Here is an 11,648-nt window from a genome sequence, read left to right on the forward strand (position 1 = left end):
GCCGGTATCAAATTTTCATGTTGCGATTAATTGCTAATGTTTTTATCACGGTATTCGGTATTATCACGATATTGAAATTTAGTTTTAAAAAGTGCTGTCATAATACAGTATAACAGGTTTAATAAAATTTCAGCTGTGTTGTGCATTTTGACCAGTTGATGGGAGAAGTATTCTTAAAATGCATTCAAAATTCGGAATAATTTGTAATATATAATTATTCACGGTATTTAGAAGTGCCCACCATAGCAATATCGTGCATATTCATTACCGTGATATATCGAATTACCGAATACCTGCACAAGTCTAGTCTCATGTAATGTCTCATTTCTCAATCATTGTTTCAATCGCCGAAAAATGTGTTTTAAGTAGTAATTTTACTCTTAAATATTAAATTGTAATATGTTTTTACATTACATTTATAGCAAAAGTGTTTTCTGGCTGTGTGCATTTTTTTGTAAAGTCTGTATGCTTGTTTTGTGCACTCTAGTACAACAAAACAAAGTTAAACAAGGCTTAGGACTGTCTACTTCAGCATGAAGGGCTGTGCATGAAATTGCTAATCAAAAACCACACAAATGGGAGTATACAGAAAAGAGAGTGGAAAGAGTGGCCTGATTCTATGGTCAGATGAACTTTTGCATTTCCTGCTCTCTCGTGACTAGAGTCACAAGGGACGGAGGCTGGGTGCATGTTTGTGTATTTGTGGGATCAGATGCAGCATAAGTGTGTTCTCAGACAGATAGCCTATTTTATTGAGCACAGTGAGGAAATTGAGGAACGAAGCACTACAAATGCACAATTCGATCAAATTAAATCATGCAGTCTAAGCATGGACTAAACTGAATGCTAATCTTCTCTATGACTGAGAGGACCTGTTCTTGTGCCATTTCATCACTCCTCACTGGGTAACAGTTTCTGTACACCAAACCAAATATCAAACATTCCTTTGCCAACTCTCACTTTTGAATGCAAGGAGACGGCAGTGCCACCTGCTGACTGATATGGAGCTTCAGTCACTGCTTGTTTTTAGGGATGTCCCTATACTAAACATCAGTCTTATTATACCAAATGATTAAAATTCTACTATTTCTGTTGCAATTAAACTTTACTTACTTACTTTACTTTTAGTCATTTAGCAGACGCTTTTATCCAAAGCGACTTACAAATAAGAAAAAGTAATTAAAACTAAAAGCTAAAACTCTATAAATACTATATATATACACACATTTAAGAAAATAAAAGAAATTAAATAAAAATGACAAATGCATACAACAACATTTCAAAACTAAAACATTTAAATGAAAACAAAAAAATAAAGCTAAAAACAATTCAAATATACACAAATAAGAAAAAGTAATTAAAACGAAAAGCTAAAAGCTTTTAAGAAAATAAAAGAAATTAAATAAAAATTATTAACTTTTTCTAACTGAATGCTAGAAATAATGCAGTTAATTTTAATTTACATATACATCATTTGTATATGTAAACAGGAAAACTAGAATAATTTTAAATCCTACACGTGAATTTAGGCATCACAAATAAAAAATATACAGTATGAAAATGGATATTAAGAGATTAAAGATTACATTTAACATTATTGTTGTTATTATTCAATCATTAGTGTTTTTAAAATGAAGTAAATGTTTGAGAAGAACAAAGGTAATCTGAATGTAAAATCAGAGAAAAAGAACATGCCCAATTTTGCTTAACTTCTGTTAGACTATATCCTGCCCTTTTTTAACCTGCAGACCTGTAGGCTTCTTTGATTTAATAGAAGCACTAAAATATTTTCCATTGTTTCCATAACATTTGAACAGGTTCATTCAGACTCTTAACACAATGAGCCGGATATCAGAAAACTAGCCATCATTTTTCTATTGTAAATAATGATTTTCTAAGAGCCTGTGTCCTCTCTTGTTTTATTCTAGGAAAACTGTCTCTGGAGGAGTTCATCAAAGGGGCAAAGAGCGACCCGTCCATTGTGCGTCTGCTACAGTGTGACCCCAGCAGTGCAGGACAGTTCTGAGATCAGCGTCTCATGCTTCAACCTTTTATTTATTTATGGGTTTTAATTTAGTTTTTGATATAGTCGCTCCTTCCACTCGCAGGGAAATGATGGAGGGTGAGGTTTTTTTCCAGAGTAGGGCATCTGGGTCTCATCAGACTGAGCTTGGCCAGATATAGAAACACACGCGCACACGGAGTTATTGGCTGCGTTATCTCTGTAGGGAGCCGCACCAGGCCTGGAAGAGGCCTGTGATGGAGTGAATTAGGATAACTAGAGCATTTATCTGAGCTCGAATCACTTCCTGATTAGAAAAGAGGTTTCATGTCAAAGTACGTACGTAGTCAGTTTTATTCTTATTTTCTCTGGGTATTAGATGTGGCAGTTTAATCTTGACTGATACAGGAATATAAGATGCACTCAGTAAAACAAAGTTTTATTCTTAATTTTTTTTTTATTATTATTAAAAATATCTGATGCCTGAATCAATAGTGTGTAAACACCTCAGCCTTAGTGATTTACATATTTGGGTTATTTTTTACTTTATTTAGACTATGTAGTTTCTCTCAATTAATAGTTTGGCCAGCATTATTATTGGCAGATCACAGTATTATTAACCAATGGGACCAATAAATCAGGCAAGCAGATTTTCCAGTTGTATGAATCCCCACGTTATGCTTACAATCTAAAGAGCCTTATTAGTGCTGGAAGCGCACATCCAATTTTGTGTGGTTTAGTTTTTAGTCGGACAGTCTAGGTTCAAAAAGACAAGACACTGCGTTCTCTTTTACCAGTTTTCTAATGTTTGTACTCTAGTAACTGTAGGCTTGTATATAAATCTGAAATATCAGACACGCATGCAAAACTGTACTCAGAGTTCCATCCTAGGAGGCAGCGATCGGTTTTATTGACATTTTTAGCAGAAGCATGTAACCACGTTTATCTGCATTTGTGGACAGGAGAGTATTTGTGTAATGTGTATGCATGTGTTGTGTGGTACTGTGTGTTTGGTTAATATCAGTTACAGCCCTGTTTGCTCATCCTGGTTCTAGATGTTGTGTGATGCATCGTTTGCATTATTGCAGAACGTTTTTGTTATTGAAGAAGAACTAAAGCTTTATTGATTCAAAGCTAATATGATTTTAGAATCACATTTAACTGCTATACAGACAGTCTTTAACTCTGGATTGTACACATGAGCATCATGAAGTTACTGAATTGCCTTATACACACTCAAGTGTTTCTGTGGGTGAGTGATTTTTATATGGCTTTGTTACTTTTTTTTTTTAATCAAGCTTAAATTGCAGTAAATTTGCTTCCATCATCCACCTGTTGAAGAGTTGTGATCCATGTTTTTCCCATTCACCCCTTTAACAGATAATGTAATTATGTTGACGGCCTTTTGCTTAATATATTAACCTGTCATACTGAGTTGCACGCTCATTTCAAAATAACATCAAGAGTGTAAGAGGAAATAGGACCCATCGCTTTTCAAATGCCCCTTGCATTCATGTTGTATTCATACCTGTATCCATTTCACTCACATATTGAACAATAGGTAGAGAGCATTTATTCAGAACTCTTAATAGTTCCTGAATCACCCTCTGCCAACTGCTTCTACTGATGTTCAATGTTCTTGAATGTCCTTGTCAACGTCAAATGCCTCTCACCACAGTGCGTTCGGCTCTGCTATACTGTTAATGAATGTTTTTGTTTTTATTTCACTTGTTGAACAACTGCTGTTTTTGTAAAAATATAGAAAAAGAAAAGTTAGTGGCAGATCAAAACTGCTCTGTAATTTCATGTTTTATGCATATTTTATGTAGTTTTTCATTTCATTTATCTGATGTAACATTTCTGTATCACAGTTATATCGTGGTCAGGTGCCAACAAATATGAAAGCAGTATTGTATAAATTTATACTGTACAATTGTTATTTGTCAAACAAATTGTTTGTAATTGTTGCATTTTGTAGATTTTGTATGGTAATCTGTATTTTGTGACTGTAGACTTGAGACATAGAGATTTGTTTTGATTATCATATTGAGCAGAAATTAAATCTTGAGAGAACAAAGCATGTTGTTGTATTGCATTCATTTACTTTTAGAATCGTCCTTTTTTTCCCCCCAGTGGCAGCCACTGTGAGAAACTCCCTCAAAATGGGTTGAAATGTAGTAGTACCAACTTTGGCCACAAGATGTCAGCTTACTTCTATGTTTGTGTTGAATTGTTTGAGGTGAATTATTTGTTTGCATGCTTGGGTTCAGGCATAAAATCTGAATGAAAAGCCAGTTTTTGAAGGTCCTGCCCAGCCCAGGGGCTTCTGTGAGGATCTTACACATGTCTGACACTCTCGGTGGTACTCCAGCAACTCTATATCACCGTCATTGTGGTGCTGTAAGATTAGATAGGCGGTGAAACAAATCCAAAATTTCCACTTCTACCCACCACATGAGAAGCATTCCTTAAAAGTATAACCATTGTGTAAGTAGAGCATTTAAGGGCTTTATATTTACACTTATACACTAAAAAAAAAAAACTGTAGGATTTACTTAATTTTGCTTCAGAAGTTGCTAGTAAATTTTAACAAACAATAATGATCTGAAGAATAATTCCAATGAATTGGCAAGTAACACATTAAAATAAATTTTAAAATTTAGTTGAAAATGAAATATTGCATTCTTCTAAAACACATAACAAACATATAAAGTTATATATACAATAAACTTGAATAATAAAAAATAAAAACGACCAAAAAAAAAAAAAAACTAATTAGGCCTTTGTCACTTTTGTATTTATTATTTAGTTATTTATTTATTGGAGTGGAGTGGTATAAATGCACAGAGACTGATACCATTTGTTAAGTTTTCTGTTTTCTGTAGCAGTAAATTGGGGCGGGCCTTGTTCTCATGCTCAGGCAATAGATGACATCATGTGAATCATGTGAGTCAGCAGGATTAGTCCTGAATTGCTCGATGAATTGCTTTTCCCATCAAATTACATTTAATGTTATATATGCAAGTAACTGGGTATGCAGCCATAACTGTTTTTAAAAGGTGGTGCATGAGAAAGATTTTCTTCATTTAAATTTCCTAGTAATGCTAGACACCCAACATGAGAATACTTAAGTTGTCAGAGGACTACTTTATTGGACTGGTAAAACTAGTAAAATGTGTCAATTCAGTGTGTGTGTGTATCATCTATAAACTACTGTCACATTTTGCTAACAATGCAGAATCGTTACCTGTCAGACGGGTAGAAGCTGAAGCCCTTCTCCAGGTCAAAACGGGTTATTTTTCTTTTACTGGGGCATGCCACACCTCTTGTGAAATGTCCCATGAAGTCTGACAAGGATGCGAATCCAGTAGAACTGAATGGGTTTTTTTTTTTTAATCATGACAGAACAAGACATTACAAATACAGACTGATAATGTGTATTTATACACCTCTGTCTCTGTTAGCCTTTATGCTGGAGCAAATTATGAAATATTATTTTTCTGCACTCAGGTGTCTCTGTTCCCATGACTGATAACTGCAGGTCATTAGTAGATTTCACCTGACCGATCAATAGTCTTGTTGAAGCCTGCCATCTTCATATCTGATATGTCACGTACACATTAGCAGCCACTGAAATTATGAAAAGTTTCTTACATTTTTTTGTCATAGGGGCGGGTTTTTTTTATTTTTATTTGTATTTTTTTACTGGTCTGCTCATTAAAAGCACAACTGGTACAGGAGCTCATCCCAGGCTGGCCTAATCCCAGATTCAAGCAAAGAAAGAGCACATTTGAAGCTTTTAAAATAGTGCCACACCTGTTAGTCTAACAGACGCTTTTATTTGCAGCCCTAACAAACAAATAGCAGTCTGCTAGTCAACAATACCTGTATTTGGATAGGCTCAGACAGACGGCTAAAAGTGAACAAGCATTCCCTTTCCCAACAAGAAAATGGAAACAAAAGTCTTATTTCATTATTATTAACTGCTCTGCCAGCTGCAGTGATATGTACAGACCTAAACATCTTGCTCCTCAATACCTCACTGAGCTTCTCCAATCATATCTTTTAAATAAACAAAACGTCTTTTATTAGATTTTGAGATTTATATCTAGGTTATTTAGAGATTAATCAGTAGGCTATTTAAACATTTCCCAAAAAACACGCCTCTCGAGTAATATCTCTTTGCGCAATCAATGGAAAAACTCCCACGAACAGAATGTGAGTCTCTATTTCAGATGCATGTTTTAACAGCATTTAAGCGTAGAGGTGGCTGCCACGCCTTCTTTTTGCTTTACAGCCAATCGCCGTCGTCAAATCAAAGTAGGTGCGCGGGGATTGGCTGGCTCGTCCCCTCCTCCAGGTAATGAGAGCGCACCTTTGCTTGCTCACAATAACAGTCACCTTGAGACTTCCCAGAATTAACACAATTTTCCGCATGATACTGAATGTTTGGCTGCTCTCCTTTGTGCGGAACAGACGGAGGATGCTGTAATGAGTGTCGGATCCGAGAAGTTGTTTGACCTGTAGTCCGAGTTTTTTTCAGCCGTTCCCTGCGACTCACCTGCCGCATCTTCACCGACCTGAAAGTCCAGTTTCACTGTGGGAGCCCAGCAGTGCACATGGCTCAGGAGGAGAAGTAAGTCGCCAATGTAAACACTAATGCAGTTTATGCAAACTTAAGTCAGTTATATAGCAACAAGTTGTTTGGAACTTCATGACGTTTATCTTTATATGCGATGTCATCGCAGCAGGTCGTTTTGTTTGATAAAATGCAAAGTAAATATGTTTCAGCATGCTTTGATCCCATGGTTCTTTATTACACTACCACTTGGTAGCATAAAAAGAAAAGAGAAGAGGTCCTAGAATAGAACCTTGTGGAACTCCACTATATTTTACTATAATTGCTAATGTTTTATTCATTTTTTTCTAAAATATTTATTTAGATGATCACCAGTATAAGGTTTTCTACACTACATACTATACAGTAAATTGCAACATCAAAGAACAAGTGTGACCGATTGCTTTTTTTTCTTTACCTTTTCCTCTTCTGGCTTGTGTTTGTTTGCTGTAGTACATCTATAACGGTGGGCCTGGGCAGGTGGCTTATATTAGCTAACATCCTTGTACAGCCCCTCCCATGCAACCCTTCCTCACTGTAGTATCAATATCCAGCAGGATATAGTCCATTGTCCCACCGAAAAAAGCAATTGTGTGGAAAAAGTAAAAGGATAGTGCTGGGAATATCAGTTGTATGCTCCAACCCTTTGTAAACTTCATGAACCCTAAGGTATAGAGAGAGGTGGTATTATTGGGATCAAGCCTGTTGTCCACACATTTTTTAATAGATTCTTTTTTACAATATATATATATATATATATATATATATAATGTATGTATGTATATATAATTAACTTTTATTAATATTTTCAGTAAGCGTCTGGTGGTGGTGGTCCCTAATGAGATGAATATTCCATCACGCCGTGCCTTCACAAGTGAAGATGAGGCATGGAAATCTTACTTGGAGAATCCATTGACTGCTGCCACCAAGGCCATGATGAGCATTAATGGAGATGAGGACAGTGTGGCTGCCCTGGGAATCCTTTATGATTATTATAAGGTCAGAAATCATCTGTAACACACTTAAGACGAAAACTAATGTGCCTGTGGTGTACATATATGAAAATGTATTGTCAGGACATTATTTCATTTCTTTTCCTTTAGGTTCCTAAAGAGAAGAGGCTCTTACCAGTACCCAAACTTCCAGAAGATCATGAAAAGAGGTCAGTCCAACATGCAAATGAGGTCCAAAAGTCTGAGACCACTTGTGAAAAATGTATCTGTTCCATTTTTCTAAACTAATACATTTTATTTTTAATTGCAAATTAAAAGCATAACCATTTGAGTGAAAGTTTGAACTGAAAGAATTACATAAACTTCAGAACATATTCATGATACATGTTATCCAGCATGATTGTTGCTTATTTGTGTATGTAGAATCTTAAACATTTCTTCATTTTAGGCCATAAATTTCCTTTTTTAATTTTTTACTTTATTTCCAAGGAATTAATGAATGAATGTCCATGTTCCAATTGGATATAATAACCCATTTGATAACCACTTTCTTTCAGTCGGATCGGTCAAGATGGCCTTGAGTCTGCAGAGAATCGTATCCAGGTCCTGAAGTCACTTCCTGTCAACCTGTCCTTGAATACTGATGTGCACAATGCAGAAAATAAACAAGACCTGTTCGGTCCAGTGCCAGTTGAGGAGGGTGTTGTGGCCACTGTGAAGGCTGACGTTTACGCTCAGGCATTCTCCAACCATCACCAGCATCAGGGGGTTCAGTATCAGCGCATGACCTACCATCAGCCTTTACAGGATCCAGCGAGCGTCAGCCACGACAGATACATGAAGGACGAACAGTGCAGTACACCAGATAGCACCTTTGAGGACTCCTACCCTGAGGAGACTATGGTGAGCTTTCGGTCAGTTAAAAACATGTCAGTTTACGTCAGTCACTTGTCATTAAACATCGAGAATAATATGTAAACGTAAAGCAGTTTAAACCAATTTGCTTCTTTAGTAGGTTCATACTTCAGTCATATACTGTTTTTACAGAAGTACAGGATGCCCACCACACTAGGGACAGACGATTTCTCCCAGGAGCATTCGGGGATGTAAGTACAACATGCCAAACCCTTGATATTCATTTACGCTACCATTCAAAAGTTTTATTAAATGTTTTTGTAAAACAATGCAGTGCATAGTGACAGTATAGGAATTCTACACTTCTAGTTTTAAAGTTTTCTGCAGAAGTACATTTGAATCACAGTAATCTGGAAATCAAGCTCTATCTAAATGCTCTGTATTAGATGCCTCAAATTATGAGCAGAGACTTTAAAAACATCCAGATTTTAAAATTTTCTGCACAGCAATAGATTAATTATTAGCGGTTGTACAAAAAATCAAATACAGAAACTGTTCTTCTGTAGACTTTCTTGTATTATTGAATTCTCGAGTAAAATTGCTGTGCTTTATTGCCTTAACTATCTTGCCTTCTATACTACTCCGATACCGATAACATTAAAAGTCACTTATTATTTGCCCTAATATGCCAATATATTGTGCATCCCTTTTCTTGATGAAGAATGTGAACCATATGGCAGGCGTGCCAAAATCATAGTTGAATGTTAGACTTGATTTTTGCTTGTGTTGCTGGTATAGCTGTTGTTTTTCACAAATGTGGACAAACAAAGTGTTTTTCTTTCTATTATGATTTCCATTCACACAACCATTTTTCTGTCCACTCCTAGAGACATGTTCCAGTACGGTATAGAAGCGAGCCGTTCGGTCCGTGAGAAGGCCGGTGAGCGGCCGATGATCTATCTGAACAAGGGCCAGTTCTACGGCATCACTCTCAGTGAGACCGGGGCCAACAAGGGCCTTCGACATCCCATCAGTAAAGTGCGGGTGAGTTTTGCTGTTACCATGACAACCACTCTTAACTCTGTAATATTACTAATAAAGGACCAGAATCATTGTAACACAACTGTCTCTCTCAGAGTGTAGTGATGGTGGTGTTTGGACAGGAGAAATGTCGAGATGAGCAGCTAAAGCACTGGAACTATTGGCACTCCCGCCAGCACACGGCCAAACAGAGAGTCCTTGACATAGGTGGGCCATCTGCTTTATGTATATATCTTTAACATATGTCTGAAAGGTGCACATTAGCAAAATTCTTGCCACATTTTTCAGGAAAAGCACATTCAAACATTCACTTTCAAAGTGCTGTCTAATCGATTAATCGTGATTAATTGCATCCAAAATAAAGGTTTTTGTTTACATAATATATGTGTGTGTGTGTGTGTGTGTGTGTGTGTGTGTGTTTATTTATATATACATAAAAATGTACACAGATATATTATGTAAATACAAACTTTTATTTTTAATGCGATTAATCGCGATTAATCGATTTGACAGCGCGACTTTCAAACCAAGCCGTTTTCTGTCGGTCAGAATGGCAAATCTGCATGACCAACTTGAATCCATTGCAAAATCGTACCTGCACGCACTGCAAATAAAAAAATTCTGCCTTAATTTTCCAGTACAAATTTCTAAATGTTCTTAATTCAAAATACTATCACTTGAAAAGAAAAAAATACTAGGATAACAAATCATGTTTTCTAAAAAAAATTTCAAAATTAAGTGATTTTATTCTTAAGAGTAAACTGTGAGCTAAGGAAATAAACTTATCTCTTTAAATTAAGTTAATTTTTCTTACCACATTGGAAGATATTTTTCTTGTTTTGAGTCACTTAATTTTGATCAGTTTTTCAAGAAACAAGGCTTTAATATCATAAGTAATTTTGCTTCTAAAGTAAATGTATCTTCATTTAAGAATGTTCAGATATTTGTACTGGAAAACAAGGCAAAAATACTGAGTAAGAAAGAATTTAATTTTGGAATTTACCCATAAAACTGAACAATGGTAAATATTACAGTACCTTAACACTTATTATATGTTATTATATACCTTTTCCACCTCTTTTTTTCTCAATGAGGGGTCAGGTTAAAGGGGGGAGTTTTGTCACCTGAGGGGCACTGCGATGGTCTTCTCCGTGGCAGCTGGCAGCCTGATGTGGTTTGGGCATGATTTTGGAAGACCGAAACCCGATCTGCTGATCCTGATGTTGTCCTGATTTGAATAACAGTATCCAGGGATTTTTCATAGTGCCTGAGGCAGAAGATCAGGATTTGAATAGGAGCGTTAACCGTTTGGGGGGAGGCAGAATCCTCAGACAAGCGGGGGCTTGGGAAAGGGTCCTGCTCTTTTGTAAACGGGAGGCTTGAGTAACACCTGCCATACATTTAAGTGGTGTTGCATTTACACAGCAGGCAGGCACTGTGTCATAGACGTGAAGCGTGTAACAGAACGCCTGCGTCTGAGGTCAAAAGGCGTCCCGTTGTGGTTTTTTTGTTTTCTTCGAATTTTTTAATGACTCTGAATATAAACCGAAGTGCTCAAATTTGCTTGCAGCTTTGCATATTTTATACATATTTACTCAGGGCAAAACAAGTAAATTATCTCTTTCTCACATTTATCTTATCCTCATAACAATTTGAGCGACAAGTTGAACTTGAAAATTTACATGAATTTGACAGTGTCTCAGTATTTAGTATGTCCAGCCTTTGCTTTAACAAGAGCAGTACCTGAGCTGGCAAAACCTGACGATCGTGTTATCCAGCATGATTCGAGAATCAAAAACAAGAGCATCTTGTGCGTCAGTAAAAGCGATGAAATCTGGACTTTTGCACAAAAGGTTTCAAAAGGTCACAAACTTGATTAGAGACTAAAAATAATGTAGAAACTTAAATATTTGTTATTCATTTTGCATATAATTTAAAATATTCAAAACAAGTAAAGAAAATAAATACAAATCATGATAAGATCGTTTAAGAGTATGTTATCTAAATTTAATTAGATACAATTTATTTTATTCAACTTATCATTTTTTTATGTATTTTTTTTTATCTAAATAAGATCTTAGAATAAGAATCCCAGATTTTACTTTTCAATGTAAAATATTTTGAATATATGCAGTTTATTTTATTTATTTAAATAAGACCTTAAATTGTAGATTTTTTT

The 11,648-nt window shown here is 35.8% G+C and overlaps 2 protein-coding genes across 3 annotated transcripts in view; both read left to right on the forward strand.

Annotated features, from left to right (window-relative positions):
• ncalda (neurocalcin delta a) overlaps positions 1-3,451 on the forward strand; it is a 55,103-nt gene extending 51,652 nt beyond the window's left edge. For both annotated transcript variants that reach the window (XM_016563593.1, XM_016563583.1), the window contains exon 4: positions 1,929-3,451. In XM_016563593.1, coding sequence (XP_016419079.1) covers positions 1,929-2,026 — 98 coding nt within the window. In that variant the 3' untranslated portion in view covers positions 2,027-3,451. The remainder of the gene's footprint in view (positions 1-1,928) is intronic.
• Positions 3,452-6,406: 2,955 nt separating this feature from the next.
• Positions 6,407-11,648, forward strand: part of LOC107748679 (grainyhead-like protein 2 homolog) — a 12,042-nt gene continuing 6,800 nt past the window's right edge. The window contains exons 1-7 of the mRNA XM_016563606.1: positions 6,407-6,638; positions 7,433-7,619; positions 7,724-7,782; positions 8,131-8,476; positions 8,621-8,679; positions 9,316-9,472; positions 9,565-9,676. Coding sequence (XP_016419092.1) covers positions 6,622-6,638; positions 7,433-7,619; positions 7,724-7,782; positions 8,131-8,476; positions 8,621-8,679; positions 9,316-9,472; positions 9,565-9,676 — 937 coding nt within the window. The 5' untranslated portion in view covers positions 6,407-6,621. The remainder of the gene's footprint in view (positions 6,639-7,432; positions 7,620-7,723; positions 7,783-8,130; positions 8,477-8,620; positions 8,680-9,315; positions 9,473-9,564; positions 9,677-11,648) is intronic.

The sequence above is a fragment of the Sinocyclocheilus rhinocerous genome, unplaced genomic scaffold (genome assembly GCF_001515625.1).
Source record: "Sinocyclocheilus rhinocerous isolate Xijiao unplaced genomic scaffold, SAMN03320098_v1.1 scaffold491, whole genome shotgun sequence".
Classification (NCBI taxonomy): domain Eukaryota; kingdom Metazoa; phylum Chordata; class Actinopteri; order Cypriniformes; family Cyprinidae; genus Sinocyclocheilus; species Sinocyclocheilus rhinocerous.